This window comes from Armigeres subalbatus, chromosome 2 (genome assembly GCF_024139115.2).
Source record: "Armigeres subalbatus isolate Guangzhou_Male chromosome 2, GZ_Asu_2, whole genome shotgun sequence".
NCBI lineage: Eukaryota > Metazoa > Arthropoda > Insecta > Diptera > Culicidae > Armigeres > Armigeres subalbatus.
The window spans coordinates 198,716,949-198,736,514 of NC_085140.1; the positions used below are offsets into that span (position 1 = coordinate 198,716,949).

General features: G+C 38.4%; 1 protein-coding gene and 1 long non-coding RNA gene across 4 annotated transcripts; both read right to left on the reverse strand.

Moving 5' to 3' along the window:
- Positions 1 to 185: 185 nt before the first annotated feature.
- Positions 186 to 8,570, reverse strand: LOC134215727 (uncharacterized). Of its 2 annotated transcripts, XM_062694857.1 has the most exons (3): positions 8,529 to 8,565; positions 8,306 to 8,461; positions 186 to 1,212 (listed from the first exon to the last, which is right to left on the reverse strand). In XM_062694857.1, the coding sequence occupies exons 2-3, from the start codon at positions 8,435 to 8,437 to the stop codon at positions 574 to 576; spliced, it is 771 nt and encodes a 256-aa protein (XP_062550841.1). In that variant the 5' UTR covers positions 8,438 to 8,461; positions 8,529 to 8,565; the 3' UTR covers positions 186 to 573. The 2 variants fall into 2 exon arrangements, with proteins under 2 accessions (XP_062550841.1, XP_062550840.1); XM_062694856.1 differs by having other exon boundaries at positions 188 to 1,212; positions 8,306 to 8,570.
- Positions 8,571 to 9,640: 1,070 nt separating this feature from the next.
- On the reverse strand, positions 9,641 to 19,257 carry LOC134215728 (uncharacterized). 2 transcript variants are annotated; one of them, XR_009980285.1, is made up of 5 exons: positions 18,924 to 19,257; positions 18,721 to 18,864; positions 10,428 to 11,167; positions 10,203 to 10,363; positions 9,641 to 10,133 (listed from the first exon to the last, which is right to left on the reverse strand). It is a non-coding gene; the product is annotated as an uncharacterized LOC134215728 (long non-coding RNA). The 2 variants fall into 2 exon arrangements; XR_009980284.1 differs by having other exon boundaries at positions 18,323 to 18,864.
- Between the last annotated feature and the right edge of the window lie 309 nt (positions 19,258 to 19,566).

The following is a 19,566-nucleotide window of genomic DNA, read 5'->3' on the forward strand; positions in this document are numbered from 1 at the left end:
AAGCAGCGAGGCGGCAATTTTCCAGTGGGAAATGTAATTCCAATAAGAAGAAGAAGAAGCTACTAGGGTTTTGTTGCGCATCTCGACTCTATAAACATAATGAGGCTCCTGGTTTGTCATACAGTTTTTTTTTTCTTTATTATAGAGGTTTTCAGCCCTTGGCTGGCTCACCTCTTTCATACATAGTTGATTCCATTAACTTGCAAATAAAAGTAACGACACTTGTGTACAGTGAAATCTCAAGCGCATGTCCAAACGCACATCTTTATGGAAATATAATAACAAGCATTGAAAGGAATTCAGTCTCTTTTCTCTTCAATGCCACTAGACGACGGAATTGCATACGACAGGCAACAAATTCGTAGTCTTTTTGCTTGTGATGATATGATGAAATATTTTTAAATTTTTTTTTATTATACACATTTATGTATTCAAATCAGTCAATGTTTTATTTAGAACATTGAAAATTAAATCAATAGCGTGGAGTTCAAATTCAATGGGAAATTAAAGTAAAATTAATTCGTTGCTTCGGAAAATAAAATTCAAACAATTTGAAACATGCCCGAAGAATATTCACCACCATCCTCGGCGGCGCCAGCCCCACCAGCCACCGCTGCTTCTTTTTTTGGGACATTTGTGCGCCTTCAGTTCGGAAGCATTCAGGAAACTGCGGCTGCAATAGTCGCACGCCTTGAACTTCACTCCCTTCTCGGGATGGATCGTCTCAACGTGTTTAACCAACGCCGTATGTCGAACGTATACCATCTTACAGAAAGGGCATTTCGTTTTAATCACCGTTTCGCGGTCATCACTCTCTTCGTCCAGATGAATCTCGCGAACGACAACCTTTTTCTGAGAACGATTTATTCGTACTGCTCCGCTGCTAGATGGTTGCTCGTTCAGAAACCAATCTATATCGCCATCCTCAGCGACACGCTTCTTTCCTGTCGAAGCCGATACCACAGGCTGCACAGTCGCCGCTTTCGGAGTGCTCATTCCAAATGGTGAATTTACTGATGCGTTCAATTTGTTGCCAATCTTCAATGATTGCCCTCGAATGAACGTTCGGGCGTTGCCTTCCATGCTGCGGAATCTTTGGCCGATTTCCTCGATCTCCTGAACGGTAGCATTACCAGTGGCACATTTGATTATCTGCCCTTCGCATTCTTTGCATACAAGTTTCAAAGCATCACCGTCACTGTAATCGCCGACCTGGTTTAGGGGGGAAATAAAAAGTAAAGGTTAGATATATAGAATGTAGATCATTCGGCCTTATAGTTTTTGCCTTTCTCGTATACAAAGTATACGCAAAGGCTATATGATCGCTCCAAAAATGAACTTTTTATAGAAGGCCCGGAGACCCATAGTGTATATACCGATCGACGAATTGAGGTGATGTCTGAGTATGTCTGTGCGCAAAACACGTATAAAAAACTCACTCATTTATTAGGCACTTATCCTCAACCGATTTTTTCGCAACAAGTTGCATTCCACGCAGAATCCTGTCCCATTCCTATTGAAAGTTGGTCAGATCGGACTATGGGCTCAGAAGTTATGGCCAAAATACATTTTTTGCAATTCCTGATCATAATGTCTGTTTTACAGCTCGTTTTTGAGTGATAAAATGGCCTACTTTTCCATACCAATGAAATGGGTGCTTTAATGAATATTATGCAACTCAAATGGGTTGCATAAAATTCATTATAACACTCATTTGGGTGCTATAATGAAAAACCAACATCAGAACAGTAGTTACATGGCTTCATTTTGCTGAATGACCTAGGGGAAGTGTTCAAACAGTGTGTTTTTTGCGTCGCGTAATAAATGAAATACTTTGATGGTCATAACATCAAAAATTTCCCATTCTTACATCTATCGCTTCACGGCTCATTGAACTATGTAATGTAGCACGGTAACATGAATTCTGATTGTTCTCTGCAGCAAAATAATTTATTGGCAAGAATGGCCATGTGGAGTAAATTAGACTGTACATTTTTGTTACAGATTTCTCGTTTAACTTTTCAAAAGGACCTAAGTAACATTTTTTTCATGAATTAATTTGAATACTGCAATCAAAAGCTTTCATGTTGTTCTGTTGATTGCGCTGTTCAAATTAATTCATAAAAAAAATGTTACTTAGGTCCTTTTGAAAAGTTAAGCGAGATTTATTAAACCTTTCAAATTTAATCAGTTCTCGCGTGATTTTTGAAAACGTCGAGTCCAAAAGAGATGCTCTCTTTGTTTACTTTCTTTTTGGATTATTACGAAGCCATGCTAACATTTACATAGGATTTTTTCACCGAGATCTGAAGAAAATAACTTTGTCCAGCTTGTTGACGTGGAAATGTTGTAATAAATACAAAACTAGATATTAGTGAAAGAGAGCGTAATAAAAGAGAGTCTCTCATTTGGACATACGACGTTTTCAAAAATCATGCTAGAGTTGTTTAAAAGTTTATCACAGGTTAAACTGGCAATCGTGGAGGTTTCGGGGATTATAAAGGAGAACTTTATTCCGAAAAGCACCTCAGAGTCAATGCGGAATGCTTTCTATTCCAAAAAGTTTCAATTATGTATTGAGATTTTCATAAAAGTCTTGAAGTATCTAATAGTTTGTGCTCTTCCATAAAATTGTTGACCGACAGGTGAATTAAACAAAAGTTGAATATCTAAACGATGATATAATACAGCTTAGCTTAATTTAGCTTAGACCGACTGTACTTGTCAATGTTTGCTTCTCCGTGACTTTAGTGATGAACTCTAAATTAAGTTAACTCAATAAATAATATTTTAAAAAATCACTATGACTTATCAGAACTGGTGTAAATTGCGCTACGATCCAAGTGAATGATGGTTGGGACTTACCACCTATTCTGGATATACACGATTCATAACGCTAAAATATAGATCAATAACGGCGCCAGTCAGTTGGGAAAGGAAAGAAATGTTAGTGTGAAGTTTTTTTCAAATGTTACTAGAGACCGAGAATATACTTCTGCAACAGAAGAATAGATCAAGGATTCACTTATAAAAGTGATGTAGTCTATGCCACATTATGTGATGTATTCTCCAGAAGAACTCCTGTCTATGCCGGAGATGAGCCAGCCTCGGGCTGAAAGTCTCCTAAAAAAATACAAAAAAAAAAACTGTCTATAAGGCATAAGTGGTAGTCACTAGTCACTAGACTGCCGAGCTCATCTCCGAAAGTTGAACTAAACAAGAAATATGCAAATATGAAGTAGTTTATAATGATTGTAGCACATCCGGATGTGTGATGTGTGATAGCAAGCCTATGAGGAAATTCGGAGTATCATTATTCATGAGATTTCTGAAAACCCGTAAATAGTACTGAACACCCTGAAAGATTCTTGGACGATCATAAGCTTTACTGGTAGACCATAGTGATGTTTCTGAAGATTGCTAAAAGTTCGAATTCCTAGAAGCTAGTGATAACTGATTGAAACCATTAAATATTTTAAAAAATACAGAAATCCATAATAATGATCTATGAACTCTGGAAGTGTAATGATTAGTCATAGCGAGTTTTATTACTTATCCGATGATGTCCGCAAAAATTTCTTGAAATCCGAGAGTACCTCCGGAATGTCCCTGAAATTCAGTTTTTGTCCTACCCACGTCTTGGAACGTGACCGCACCTCTAGCCTTCATCTATGTATTGATAGTGTTGGTTTGCGTGGGAGTGCTATAAGATTCAACAAATCGACGGTTGAATCTTTGTTTACAAAAGCAAATAATAGTCATTTTGAGAATTTGGTATTGATAATGTTTGAACGACGCGGGCGGACGTAAAGTCATAGCAGTTTCACAGATGAAACATTGAATTTGCTTCATCGAACGTAATGAAGAAACCCAGACAATATCTGTTCAACACTTTGGGACAATAAAATCAACAATTACCTGTAAATATTACTATTTTTACAGAATACATGAAAATTGCACATAAAAGGCACTTTGATGCTTATTTGACCAAAAAATTCAATAAATTTTTAACTTTTACCAGCAAAATATATGTAGTGCCCTTCTGTGGATCCAAAGTGAAGAGATAAACACAATTTTAGAACAATGTCTTGGGGGCCGTCCAGAAACCACGTGGTCATATAGGGGGGGAGGGGGGGTTTGGAAAATGACCACGATAAGCCACATGGGGGGAGGGGGGGTGTTGCTCTCGAACCACGTGGTTTTTTTTAACACGAAAATTTTTGGTAAATAACAATAGCGGTGTAAAAAATACAAATCATCAAAATTTAATGATTTAATCATTAAACGCAAAGCGCATCTTAGGGCCGATGCCCACGTAGCGTCTTTTCAACTCAGTGTTAAAAAGAATTTAGCATTAAGCATCGAGAAAACCCGGTAACGCAGCGTCGGTCGCAACGCCGATGCATATCTGAGTTATTTGGCCAACTTAGCTTTAGATCCTTTTTCCATAAAAAAAAAAATAAACGAAAAAGCAGGTTGCGTTTCAGTCTCAATTTTCACCAAAAAAAAAATTGGGAAAGAAAAATGAAAAAATATTTTTTTAAAATTCCGCCGCAGATGGTTTTGGCATCACGCCGCCGACACTTTTGCATCAGCGGACTACAGCTACAATTTTGAAAACTGTTCATGTTTTTACAATAATTCAAGAAAAATCTTCAAAAGAATGTCTTGTGGATATTCAGGAAAAATCCAGTAAAAAATTTCCTGTAAAAACTTTGACCTTACTTCATACAATCCTGATAAAGTGCTAGCATTCAGAATGTTTTTGAACAATTTTCTCTGGAAAATTTTGCTTGTAAATTTTGCTACAAATTGGTCATGAAAAAAAACAAAATATCGCCAGTGTAAATGCCGAAAAAATTCTATGTGAATTCTGTCTGAAAATTCAAAACAGTCTCGTGGGAAATACATATAATTTTCGGTGGAAAAAATATTCATATTTTCATATTTTTTTACATTCTAATGAATTTCTTCGACAAGTTCTTCCGAATCTTCACCAGAAATTCTATTTCATTTCAAAATAAGTTTTTCGAACATTTTGGGAGTGCACTTCAAAATGTTTAGTCTCCAGTTAGCCTTACGACCAAAGGCATAGGATTGCCAATCCGGAGATGACGAGTTCGATTCTCGTTCCTGTCTAGGATGTTTTCGGGTGTCAAACATTGTCGACATCCTAGGTATAATGTATCCTTCGTACTTGCTACACAAGATATATAATCGTACAATTGCTGGCATTTAAAACTTTCAATTTATAACTGAGGAAATGCTAAAAGAATAAACTAAGTTGAAAAGCAGACCAACTTCCAGTTGGAATATGGAGCCATAGAAGAAGAAGAAGACTTCTAAATTTTTCAAGAAAAAATCTTCTGAATTTTCATGAGAAATTAAATAGCTAATGCCACATGAAACACTTTGATATTACCGTTGATTTTTGTTTTTGGATTTTGTTTTCAAATTTGGAATTTTGAAATGAAATTTTTACGCTCTTTGTGAATTCTATCACATTTTTAATTTTCCAAATATTTTTTATTCGAGGCATTATTTAGAATTTCCACGGAAGAGTCTATGGATTATCTTCAACAAATACTTTGGATTTTCAAAGAATAAATCTTTAGAATTCACAAGGTTCGTGTTTTTTTTAATTTGCACCATAAATTCTTCCAAAATTTCATGGGAAATTCATTCTTCTTCGGAAAGTCATTTTGATTTCTTTGTAGGTTCAGCTAAAAATTGCTTTAAATCTTTACCATGCAAAGAAGCACAAGAAATGATTTAAAAATTTTAAGGAATTTTCACATCAGAAAATCTTTAAAATTTTGATTTAATTTTCTAAGGAATTCCTATTGGAATTGCTTCTAAAGTACAACCTTCACAAGTACTACAAAAGTGCAATTTTTTTCGTTATTTCCACTTGTAAAAACATCGAAATATCATCGGGAAATTCATTATTGGTGTTTTAGATGAACTTTTCATCGATTTTCTCTTAGGAATTTCCATCAGAAATATTTTGGTATATTCCAAATAATTTCTTTTGGAAATTAAAAAAACTGCTGAAAATTTCTAAGAATATTTTTTGAAAAACGAAAAAAATTTCCATTGGAAATTTAGAAGAATTTCCTTTGAAGATTCATTAAATTTGCCCAGGATTTTGAAAAAAATCTTTAGAGATTCTGTAAAAAAAGTAAGCTGGATTTTTTTTCTAATTTATACCGGAAGTTCTTCGGAATTTGATGTTTATTGGAATTTTCATCGTAAATATGCATTTAAGATCCTTCTACGGATTCTTCTAGTTCTTCAAAATTTCTACCGAACCTTTTTAGGAACTTTTCCACAGAATTTCGAAAAAAAAATCGTTGAAGTACTTAATATTTTTCCGTGGAGACTCGAAGAATTTCTTCTAACTATTCTGAAGGGTTTCCTTGCAACTCCAGAATAATTATTCTTGAAAATTAGGAAGATCTTGGAATTTAAAATTCATCCAAGCAATACATGCCTAATTAGAACATTTAGGTGCATTTTAAATTTTTCGATCAATAATGCACAAAATTCTAGTAGTGCGTATGAAAAAGGTTATGACATAGAGAAGTTTGCATTTAAAAATCAACATGAAAATCTAAATAAAATGCTTTTTAAATTCATAAAAGGGTCTTAGAACTAAGAAGAACCCGGCGATATGAAAAAAGTGGCAGTGTTCCAGAAAAACACTCCAATTCCTAAAACAATCTAGGTAATAAATAGTGTTATAATAACGATTGAAATTGAATTCCAAAACAAATCTCAACCCTTTCAGGACGGATGGGTCATATATGCCCAGCGTTTTAGATTGTCTATTAAATCACAAAAGAGAGCTAGACCACAATTTTCTTCAGTAAAATTGTTCATCTAGATATTGGTTTTACAGAAAAAAATATGGGAGCTCAAATTTGACTGACCCTGAAAACTCAGTTATCCGAAACTTTGGGAAGATTTCGATTCTAAGAGCATGCAAATGAAGTTGAAATGTTTGAATCATTCTGAACACTCAGATAAGATGGGTCATCCTGAACGTTAAGCCAGTGATTGCTCTCAAGTTCAGCCCACGACTTCTCGGGTGATCGATCATGACATTTGTAATGTCCTCATCATCGGTATGTACCCAATCCGATGAAATAAGCATATGATCCTAATTTCCATTAACATGAGATCTAAGAGACAAGGTACCCAACATTATCTTGAGTCAACATCAAGCTGCACAATGACTATGCCTTTTTTGTAGGGCCTTAGAAGCACTGGGTTCACGGACTTGGATGATTAAGTAGTTCAAACAATACGACTTCCAGGACGTTTTTTAAAACCTAAAAGTTTTGTATAACCTAAGTCGAGTCAAGTACGAAACACTGAAGACGACCTTACTGTTGAGGTCGAAATACGTATCTGTCAAGGTACAATCAAGTGGTGGAATTAAATGGGAAGGTACAAACTCGTCTTATGACAAGTAAAGACATTCCATTAAAAAGCTCAACATAATTTTTTTTAACTAAAAAGTCTGTACTGCCGTCATACGCATATTTGTCCCATGTTTGCTGGGATTTCCTATGTACATGGGACAATTATGCGTAGAACGGCAGTGTAGTAGCTTGTACAAATAACAATTGTCATATCAACCCAATGGACCTAATGGGATATTATATCATACATCATTCATAATTTGGTTAATTGGATAAATCGAATGATCCGAACTCCAAAATTGAAAATCTTCAAAAATATGACCACGTGGTTTCTGGATGGCCCCTTGGAGATAAAATGACAAATAGTTTGAAAACTTGTGATATATTGGACATTGGGGCAAAACGAGCTCAATAACTACATACACAAACGTTTCATGTCCATGAAACAGAACTCACTGAATTCCTTGCAAAATTCGAATTTCCCGAAATTCCCTTTCGAATAAGCCCTTGATCTCTTCTGCAAGTTGTTCGTGAAGAAAGTTATCAATTTTTTTCACCTTTGAAATCGGATTTCCACAGTGTGCATTGCTTTATGAAATCTAAGTAAATCTAAGTGGAATTGTTATATTTCGGTTATATTATAATATACGTATACGGTCACAAAAAAGCCAGGGGGTTTAGACCCCATGCCCTCTCCCCTCCTTATTTACGTCAATGATCGTCAAAATCGATAAAATAATTAAGAAATTATCAATTTCGTCTAAGAATACGTACTAAACATGAGCAGTTATTAGAAAATTACGGTTTTGTTTGATAAAAATTTAAGACTTATCAGCTCTATCGCCTAGGATAGCGTAACTCGGATGAAAAAAACTTACCAAAACATCAAAAAGCGTATCCAAATGTTCCGCCAGCGGAATACCATCAGACAACTTGGTGTACACATTAGCAGCAGTGACTGGATCCGGAACCAGCTTCAAGCATAGTCGACAATTATTGAATTCGGTCATGACGAACTTATGAATCTGTTTGTTCTTATAAATAGCGTAAATTAAACGGTATCGTTTTATTCGGAATGTAATTAGAAAAAAGAATATTTACTCTGACTGAACAAACCTACACCACATAAATACACGAAACAGACACACGGACAGATAAATCAACCCAAACTTTGAGTTCAATATAGACCAATGCAAGATCTTGACCTAACCTCACTTATTTGACAGTTCACAGAGCTTGTTTACAGGGTGTTAGATTTAAAATCGATCAGCCGGAAATAAAAATCCGTAATTTTCGCTCAAAATCATTTTGATCCGAATATTCTAGTGATATGCTTTAATTCCTACCATAAATCAATCACGAAAGACATCAATATTCTCAATCAATCGCAAAGCAGTTTTTCCGAAAGCTGCTCCAGAGACTAAGTCCCTGTAAACAAGCTCTGTGAACTGTCAACCTACGTCATCTTGCACTGGTCAATACGCACTGATGAGAATATCGCAGAAAAAATTTACCCAAATTTGGGTAGTTTTCCCTGTTTTTCCCATGATTGCTATTAAAACTAGAGCAAGATGCAAACACCTCACCGAGGTTGCTCAGCCCAATAACCCAAATTTGAGTAAATTAAATATTCTCTATTTTGGGTTGATTAAGGTTCGCTTTGGATAAATTAAACTCAGCTTTGGGTAAATTGTTTACACGCTTAGGTAGAATAATCTAAAAGTCGGTAAAAAATACCGATAATCGAACTAAAGTGCACATACCTACACTGACAAAAATCCAATCATATCCATTATGTGTGGCACACATAAATTTTGACTATAGCATTTCCCACATAACGGCTATGTGAATTTGCATAGCGTATATGTGGAAACACACATAACCGGTATTAACTAATAACCTTTATGTGGATTCTCCTATAGCGGGTGGTTATTAACGCACACATAAAATTTATTTGTAAATTTCTTTAGATTTTTGCCAATAAAAATGTGTGGATTTTTATTAGTGTAAGATTTAGGTAATCATCGATTACCTAAAGTTAGGTAATGGTTGTAAACAAGAACTATCGTTAAAAATTACCGATTTTTGGACGTTACTTTTTACCGATAAATAGGTATATGTTGTTTGTTTTGGTTTCGTGAAAATGTTAAAAATTACCTATTATTAGGTTTTTATTCAGTGTTTTGTTAATAAGAAAAACAGTTCTTCCAAGCATTTCTTTTATTTTTAAATATGATGAATATGAGAGCTAGAGATGTACCAGTGCCAATGCTGGCGGTACAGTTTCAGGAATGATATATTTGTTACATTATTATTTGTCTTAGAAAGCTTTCCTTACTTCGGAACTTATCACAACCATGGGCAAAGAAAATTCACAATCATATCAAATGTACCATATAGAAAAACACTTTGTAGTCCTTTACGTATAGAATCTTTTAGAATATTGGAGAATGATAAACACGCGTAGTATTCGGGAACGATGTGTGCCGATGAAACGACGAGCTCGCAGGAAACGTTGCAATAATTATGTACGCAGCAATCCTGCATAGATGGTGTTCGCATCAGATCCGGGTGGTACAACAGGAGATGCAGCGAGCTACGTGGGTATAAGATGCAAAAAAACTTGGCGAGCGTGGCGCGCAACCGAGGATAAAGGGATGTCCGCGAGCCGAATTTTGTGACATCAAATTGTTGATTCAGTGTTATCTGTAGAAATGGAAGTTCAATAAGCAATAAGTAATAAAAATCAATGCAAATTGCGCTCTTAAAACAGACCTTATTGGGTTCGAATCCTGCTGCAGTCTAGGAGTTTTTCGGGTGGGAAATTTTCATGACTTTCCAGGGCCTTAGTGTTTTCGTGCTCACAGCTATAGATGTGCGCATGCTTGAACGGCCAACTGGAGGAACATGATGCCAGGAAACCATTCTCCGGATTCCTGCAAATATACGAAAGTTCCTGTATTAGCCTCGGAAATTGGCGCTTAACAGTCGACCACTTACCGTCAATTTTCGATCTTAAATAAATTAGCCTGGCGAATACAGTAGCAGGAACGTGAAGTATCACAGCAAAAAAAGTTGTTGAATATTACATCGAAATCGCTGCAACCAGTTGAATCCATCGCTTGTTGAATATTACATTGCACGATGTACTTGAGAGCTTGCTGTGTAATAAACAAGAGCGATGTAATTTCTTACGATGTAATATATAATATGATGTAATCTATGCGATGTAAATAAATGTGATGTAAAACTGTGCGTAATGCGTCGTGCTGAATAAATTTATTTTGGTGAATTAATTTTCTTAGCATGGTATTTTCGGTTTTTATTATTTATTTTCATTGAATTTCCATAAAATGTTATTGTTCTCATATTTCTTTTATCTATTGCATAGAAATTAAACCAGAATAATAAATATAATACAGATCGGGATTTTTATACATCCGGCACAGTGCAATTCAGCAGATTTTCTTAGAATGCTTGAGTTCACTGACCATTGGCCAATAACACACCGGTGACAATATTCGTCGACTCTACTTTGATTCTATGTCCTGACCTGATCGGTCTATCCGCAGCTCTTAAATGTCATGGCAATGCCAGCTATGGCAGAGAGTCATCGTGAACATCCGGCAAGAGGTGAGGAGCTTCTCACTCGAAACTCGCAGGTTTCAGATGAGTTACCACTGGGGAAAGCTACATAGCCGAGCAGCTCGGAAGTCGGTGTCCTTGGACGACGTCAAAGCCTGAAAACGAGAAAAAAAAGTTCAGTAGGGCTAGTGATGAGCGATTATAGATGTTTAGGTTCCGAAGAACATCTTTCTGGGGATTCCGAAAGGCAACTTTCTGGAATTTTGAAAGGCACATCCTTCTGTAATTTCGATAGAAATTCTGCTGGGATTCGGCAAAGCATCCTGAGATTCTGAAAAGAATCCTGGGATTTTGAAACGAATCCCTCTGGGATTTAGAATGCAATCCTTCTGAGATTTTAAAAGGTATACTCCTGAAATTCGGAAAGATATCCTCAGGATTCCAAAGAGAATCATTCTGTTATTCCAAAGGGCATCCTTCTAAGCATTCCGGATTCGAAGGGAACCGTAGTGATATTTCAAAGGGAGTTCTTATGGGATTCAGAAGGGAGTCTTTATGGGATTTTGAAGGGGATGCAAATGAGATTCCAGAGGGAGTCCTTATGGGACTCGGAAGGAAGTCTTTATGGGATTTTATGGGAATCTTCAGGGATTCCAAGATGAGTCCTTTTGGGATTCCAAATCGAATTCTTTTGCAATTTCGATGCGAATCGTTTTGAGAATACGAAATAATTTTTTTGGAAATCCGAGGGGAATCCTTTTGGAATTCGAAGAAAAGCCTTAAACGTTTTCTAAAGGAATAGAGGCATTCCAAATGAAATCGTTTCTGGATAACAAAAAAACCTTTGGTGATTCCAAAGAAAATCTTTCCGGAATCCGAGAAAAATCTATTAGCATTCTAAAAAGGAATTCTTTGGGAGCCCCAGAAGGATTCCCTTTGGATTCCAAAGAGAATTGTTTTGAGACTTTGAAGGGAATCTTTTTTTTCAAGAGGGATTTCCTTCCGAATCCCAGGATTTTCACGTCTTTCGACGTGTCAAACTTCATGATTTTGCAAAACAAGTTCATAGAAATGTGTTCTGAAAGTATTTGGTCCATCTGGTCACATTCCGGGATGCCCTGGAATGCTAATTCCGCGGGGGAAGTGGCCACTTTTTGATCATTACTGAAACCTGGCTTGCGACATGTCAAACTTCATGATTTTGCAAAACAAGCTCGGCGGAAAATGTTCTAAGGGTATTTTGTCCATCTGGTCACATTCCGGGATGCCCTGGAATGCTGGTTCCCCGGGGGAAGTGGCCACTTTTTGATCATTACTGAAACCTGGCTTGCAACATGACAAACTTCATGATTTTGCAAAACAAGCTCGGCGGAAAATGTTCTAAGGGTATTTTGTCCATCTAGTCACATTCCGGGATGCCCTGGAATGCTGGTTCCCTGGAAGGAGTGACCACTTTTTGATCATTACTGAAACCTTGCTTGCGACGAATCAAACTTCATGATTTTGCGAAACAAGTTCATAGAAATGTGTTCTGAGGGTATTTGATCCATCTGGTCGCATTCCGAGATGCCCTGGAATGCTGGTTCCCTAGGGGAAGTGGCCAATTTTTTTTTATCAATTCCGAAACCTGGCTTACGACATGTCAAACTTTATAATTTTGCAAAACAAGCTCAGCAAAATGTGTTCTGAGGTTATTTGGTCCGCTTGGTCACATTTCGGAAAACCATGGAATGCTGGTTCCCAGGGGAAAGCTGCAAAATTTTGATCAAAATTTAAACCTGGCTTGCGTCGAATCAAACTTCATGCACAGACAAACAGACATAACACATTGAACATTTACTCATCAAATTCATCGTCGTTCAAACACTATCGACATCTGTTGATTTCCATTAGTTGGGCAAATCACGAACCAGATGGCGGTAGTGAGCAAACGTCAAACTCGAGCAAAAACGATGCGCGCGCCACGAGTGATCGATTGGCCAACTAATGATTATTTGAATTGACCAGTAAATCAGTGAACGATGGAAATTTCAAGAGTGTTATGTCTGTTTGTCTGTGCTTCATGATTTTCATCAATTAAGGAAACTGTCTTGTGGTGTATCATACTTCATGATTTTGCAAAACAATCTCAGCGGAATGTGTTTTGAGGGTATTTGGTCATTCTGGTCACATTCCGGGACACCCTGGAATGTTAGTTCCCTGGCGGAGATGGCCGCGCTTTGCGATTATTACTAAAACCCTGCTTGCGACGTATCCAACTTCATGATTTTTCAAAACAAGTTCAAAGAAATGTGTTCTGAGGCTATTTGGTCCATCTGGTCACATTCCGAAAAGCTCTGGAATGCTGGTTCCCTGGGGGAAGTGATCATTACTGAAACCAGGCTTGCAACGTATACTACCCAAGTAACACCAAGCATTACAATATTGCACATATATCAATCACAAATCGGCATACTAAATGCTAATTGCATTAGATCTGTTTTAACGATGTGTTGTTGCATTTATTTATCAACTGTCAGACAACGATACTCTAAATCAGCAGTACGAATGCAGCGATGCATTACTGGTGCTTTATTTCAACATGCCAAAGTAATGAACCATTATTTCGGTCTTATAATTGCCCTTTTCCACTTTAAGTCAACTTTTAGGGCTGTATTTTCTACAAGCATATACAGCTTCATGGTTACTTGGGTAGTTTATGATTTTGCAAGCCAAGTCAACAGAAATTTGTTCTCAGGGTATTTAGTTATTATGGTCACTTTCCGAGGTGCCCTGAAATGTTGGTTCCCCGGGGGAAGTAACCAATTTTTGATCATTACTGAAACCTGGCTTGCGACGACTTTTATGGTTTTGTGAAACAAGTCAATAGGAATTTATTCTGAAAACATTCTGAAAAGCTATGGAATGCTTGTTCCCTGGGGGAAGAGGCCACTTTTTGATCCCCCAGGGAACCAGCATTCCAGGGCATCCCGGAATGAGACCAAATGTATTAAATACAGTCAAACCTCCATGAGTCGATATTGAAGGGACCATCGACTCATGGAAATATCGAGATGTGGAATAGGAAATCCTTGGGAAGCTGTTTGAAGGGACCATCAGAGTAGCCTAGAAAATATTTTTTAATATGGCATAATTTGCTTCCATGAGTTGATATCGAGTCATGGAACATCGACTCATGGAGGTTTGACTGTATCCTCAGAACAAATTTCTATTGACTTGTTCAGCAAAATCATGAAGTTTGATCCGTCACAAGCCAGGTTTCAGTAATGATCGAAAATCACCAAATACCCTCAGAACAAATTCCTATGGTTGTTTTGCAAAATCATGATGTTTGATACGTCGCAAGTCAGGTTTCAGTAATGATCAAAAAGTAGCCACATCCCCCACGGAACGAACATTCCAGGGCATCCCGGAATGTTACCATATGGTCCAAATACCCTCAAAACACATTTCTCTGGACTTGTGAAGTTTGATACACCGCAAGCCAGGTTTCTATAATGATCAAAAATTGGCCAATTCCACCAGGGAACCAGCATTCCAAGGTGTTCTGGAATGTGACCAGAATGACCATATAACAACAGAACACATTCCGCTGAGCTTGTTTCGCAAAATCATGAAATTTGACTCGCCCAAGCCAGGTTTCTGAATTGATAAAAAAAATGGCCACTTCCCCCAGGGAACCAGCATTCCAAGGTATCGCGGAATGTGACCAGATGGACCAAATAACCTCATAATACATTCCTGTTGACTTGTTTTGCAAAATCATGAAGTTTGATACGCCGCAAGCCAGGTTTCTCTATTGATCCAAATTTTGCCACTTTCCTCAGGGAACCAGCATTCCAGGGTGTTCCGGTATGTGACCAGGCGAACCAAATACCCTCAGAACCCATTCCGCTGAGCTTGTTTTGCAAAATCATGAAGTTTGATATGACGCAAGCCAGGTTTCGGAATTGATCGGAATTGATCCCCCAGGAACGAGCATTTCAGATTGTTCCGGAATATGACCAGAATGCCCAAATACCCTCAGAACACATTTCTATGAACTTGTTTTGCAAAATCATGAAGTTTGATACGTCGCAAGCCAGGTTTCAGTAATGATCAGAAAGTAGCCGCTTCCCCCAGGGAACCAGTATTCTAGGGCATTCCTGAATGTGACAAGATGGACCAAATACCCTCAGAACACATTTCTATGAACTTGTTTTGCAAAATCATGAAGTATGATACGTCGCAAGTCAGGTTTCAGTAATGATCAAAAAGTGGCCACTTCCCCCTGCAGGAAACCAGTATTCTAGGGCATTCCGGAATGTGACAAGATGGATCAAATACCCTTAGAACACTTTCCGCCGAGCTTGTTTTGCAAAATCATGAAGTTTGATACGTCGCAACCCAGGTTTCAGTAATAATCAGTAAGTGGCCACTTCCTTCCGGGAACCAGCATTCCAGGGCATCCCGGAATGTGATAAGATGGACCAAATAAGGCTTGTTCGCGACAAAATCTGGACACATAACTTTAAAAATAAAAATAAACTGCTCTTGGTTTAATTCGGTACGTTTTTCACTTCAAATGGCTTCATTCCTTATCGATGCTTCGATGTATGCACGAAACTTGATGACATTTGAATTTTCTAAGAAATAATACGTGCCGAATGATCTGGCATCCTCAGTAGAATTTCTTTCGAGCTCGTATCCTTCTGGTGGCTCATAAAATCCGTTTTTGTTCCACTCTCTGGCGTTTTAGATATTGTCGAACAAGCATCGACAAATTTTAAAACGCTTTGAGCAGTGTTCACATGAAAACAAAATGTTTTTAGTCATTTCCTGGATCGAGAGACCCGAATTTCAATTGCGACTGCACACAATTTATTCCGAACCTGCAATTCCTTCGACGCCATTATTCACTACGTACTAGTACCACTCATAAGAAATATATTTTCAGAAAGTACAGACATAGATTCATCAATCTACGAAATATTTTACTCGTTGATGAGCTCTTTCAAAAGTTATACGTGTTTAAAGGTGTCCAGATTTTGTCGCGTACAAGCCTTACCCTTAGAACACATTTCTATGAACTTGTTTTGCAAAATCATAAAGTTTGATACGTCGCAAGCCAAGTTTCAGTAATGATCAAAAAGTGGCCACTTCTTCCAGGGAACCAGCATTCCAGGGCATCCCGGAATGTGACCAGATGGACAAAATACCCTTAGAATACTTTCCACCGAGCTTGTTTTGCAAAATCATGAAGTTTGACATGTCGCAAGCCAGGTTTCAGTAATGATCAAAAAGTGGTCACTCCTTCCAGGGAACCAGCATTCCAGGGCATCCCGGAATGTGACCAAATGGACAAAATACCCAAAGAACACTTTCCGCCGAGCTTGTTTTGCAAAATCATGAAGTTTGACACGTCGAAAGACGTGTTTCCGGCTTGATCAGGCAGTGGCCATTTTCCGGACCAAGAGGTTACCCCAGTACTCCCATCAATATCTCCGGAACCATGTCCATTTTCAAAACGATGACCAATGTCCCTGAAACTATAGGACTTTTGTGATCGATTGCAGAAAACAGAACCAAATTCCGATGCAAGACTGCTGAGAACCATCATTTTGAAAATTAAGTTTTATGTGAAATTGGGGGTCATGTACGTAAGTGTTAATCCCACAAGGAATCCCGTCAGGAATACCTTTAAAATCCCGTCAGGATTCCCCTCATAATCCTATCAGGATTCTCTTTGGCATCGCGTCAAGATTTCCTTCGGAATCTCGTCAGGATTTCCTTCAGAATCTCGTCAGGATTTCCTTCGGAATCCCGTCAGGATTTTCTTCAGAATCAGGATTTCCTTAGGAATCCCGTCAGGATTCCCTGAGCAATCCCATCAGGATTCCCTGAGGAATCCCATCAGGATTCCCTCAGGAACCGCGCAAGGATTCCCTCAGGAATCGCGCAAGGATTCCCTCAGGGATACCGTTAGGATTCTATCCGAAATCCCGTAAATATTCCCTCAGGAATCCCGTCAAGATTCCCTCAGGAATCCCGTCAAGATTCCCTCAGGAATCCCGTCAAGATTCCCACAGGACTCCCGTAAGAATTCCCGTTAAGATTTCCTCGGGAATCCTGTACCGAAAAGATTCCCTTCAAAATCTCATGAGGATTCCTCATGGAATCCCGTGAGGATTTCCCTCGAAATCCCGTTAGGACTCCCTTTGGAATTCCGTTACGATTCCCCTTGGTATCCCGTAAGTATTTTCTTCAGAATCTCGTAAGGATTTTCTTCAGAATCTCGTAACCCGAGCAACACAAGTCAGACAAAAATGGTCGCAGCAACTTTATTGTGACCAAATCTGGTCACATATGAGTTGCAGTAACCTATGTGATACATGTGTGCTACTAGGGAAGGATTCACATCGAAATCCTGTAATGATTCCCATCGGATTTCGTTTTTTATCCCACAAGGAATCCCGTCAGGAATTTCTTCAGAATCCCGTCAGAATTCCCTTAGAAATCCCATCAGGATTCCTTTCGGAATATCGTCAGGATTACCTTCAGAATCACTTAGGAATTCTTTTGGAAACCCCGTCAGGATTCCCTTCGAAATCTCGTCAGGATTCCCTTCTAAATTTTGTCAGAATTTCTTATAGAATCCCGTCAGTATTCCCTTTGGAATGCCGTCAGTATTCCCTTCGAAATCTCGTCAGGATATTCTTCAAAATTTTGCCAGGATTCCATTTAGAATTCCGTCAGTATTCCCTTCGGAATCCCGTCAGAATTCCTTTCGGAATCACGTCAGCATTCCTTTCAGAATCTTGTCAGGATTTCCTTCGGAATCCTTTAGGGATTCTTTTGGAAACTCCGTCAAGATTCCCTTCGTAATCCCATCAGGATTCCCTTTGGAATCCCGTCAGACTATCCTTCGGAATCCCGTCAAGATTTCCTTCGGAGTCCCATCAAGATTTTTTGCGGAGTCCCGTCAGGATTTTCTTCGGAATCCCGTCAGGATTTCCTTCGGACTTCCAACTTCAAGCGTTTTTCACAAACACCCTGTAGATCGGCCAACACCTTGGGAGTTACAACTCCTCGGTGGTCACAATAACGTTCTGCCTCAGATTCTGTTCTACTACAGACAATTTAAAGATATGTCATTCGTTCCACAGCAAGATTCTGCCGCGAGCAAAATATTCCTTCTCATTTATATACCTATTTGCATACAATACAATACTCTCCTTGCACAGATGTTTATAGATTGTGCCCCGACTTAATCAAGATGTTGTACAAACTTAGTTGCGTCGGTTGTAACCCTGTTTGGAAGGTTTCATTACCAGGACGACAATGTTGTTGAAGTCCAACTGCTCCTTGACTGCCGTGATATTGGACACGGCAGTTGATCTCGGATCAAATTTGATAATGTCCTGCTCCAGAGCGGACACTTCCGGATACTGGTGGGTGTGCTTCACAAGATGTGTCTCAAATCCGGCAGGGGCCTGGTAGGAATGGTAACGATGGGCGTAGGGCATGTTCATGCGGAGATCTCTTCCGCCGAGTGTTATTTCTCACAAATTACCTTCTTGACGGTCTTAGAACGACGGCGACCCATTTGAACTTAAAACTTCACTTAAAATCGTTCATTATCAAAGTGAGAAAATTGTGCGTATTACTCAGAACGGTAAAGACGCCGTTGTTTGCGCAAATTCCGGACTAGTTTCAAAAACAATATTACCTAGTGCTGGACTAGATGAATGGTAAAATAGTCACCAGCTGATTTTCATCCATCCCGCAGATGTGAAGATTGTGCCACCAACCGTACGACCGGTGCCATCCTTGTGATACTGTCCCGAGTCCAACAAATCGTGCTGGGTGTTTTCTAGAAAGTAGTTGGGGATGAGAAATAAAAAACATCAACAAAAACCAAAAGATTATTACCTAATTTTCAAGACGAATGCATGCACAACGGGATTACGGAAGGAATGAAATTTTCCGGACGAACGAGAACAAAGCCACCCGAGGATAAACCATTTTCTCCAGATTGCAACGGGGTGGAATCCGGCCTCATCTCATCTTTGCAGCACCGCAGTTGGGTGCCGCAAGGCTGGGCATCGGTTAAATACAGGAACAGGACGGCCTGGACATGTTTGCTTCTTCCTATTTGGCCCAATTTGGGAAACCTTCCGTTCAAATGTTTGCACAAAAGAACTCCCATATCGATGATTCCGAATATTTAATTTTCGTGGGGGATTCCAGATTTTTTAATAATGCTGCAAACAAAAATACATTAGAAAACATCTTAAGAACAAAAAATAAATAATATATTACCAGTCATTAAAATCATTTTGAAGAAATATATTTACTGCGCTGCGAAAGATGGCGGACTGGCGTTGTGAAACTTCCAACTTCGAAAACTTCTTGACGGAACATTCATGCGCAAAGCGGATGAACAGTGTTGCTAGATTTAAATTTGCATAATCGTTTTATGTGATCTTACATTCTTTTTGTGTAATTTCGCACATTGTTATTATAATCGATGGGTTGCACTTTTATCTATGTAATATTGATGTTATTTTTATGT

Excerpts from the sequence above, each read along its gene's own strand:
- LOC134215727 (XM_062694857.1), bottom strand. The coding sequence starts at position 8,437 with ATGACCGAATTCAATAATTGTCGACTATGCTTGAAGCTGGTTCCGGAT. Across the intron at positions 1,213-8,305 it reads ATACGCTTTTTGATGTTTTG|GTCGGCGATTACAGTGACGG; the intron begins GTAAGTTTTTTT and ends CCCCTAAACCAG.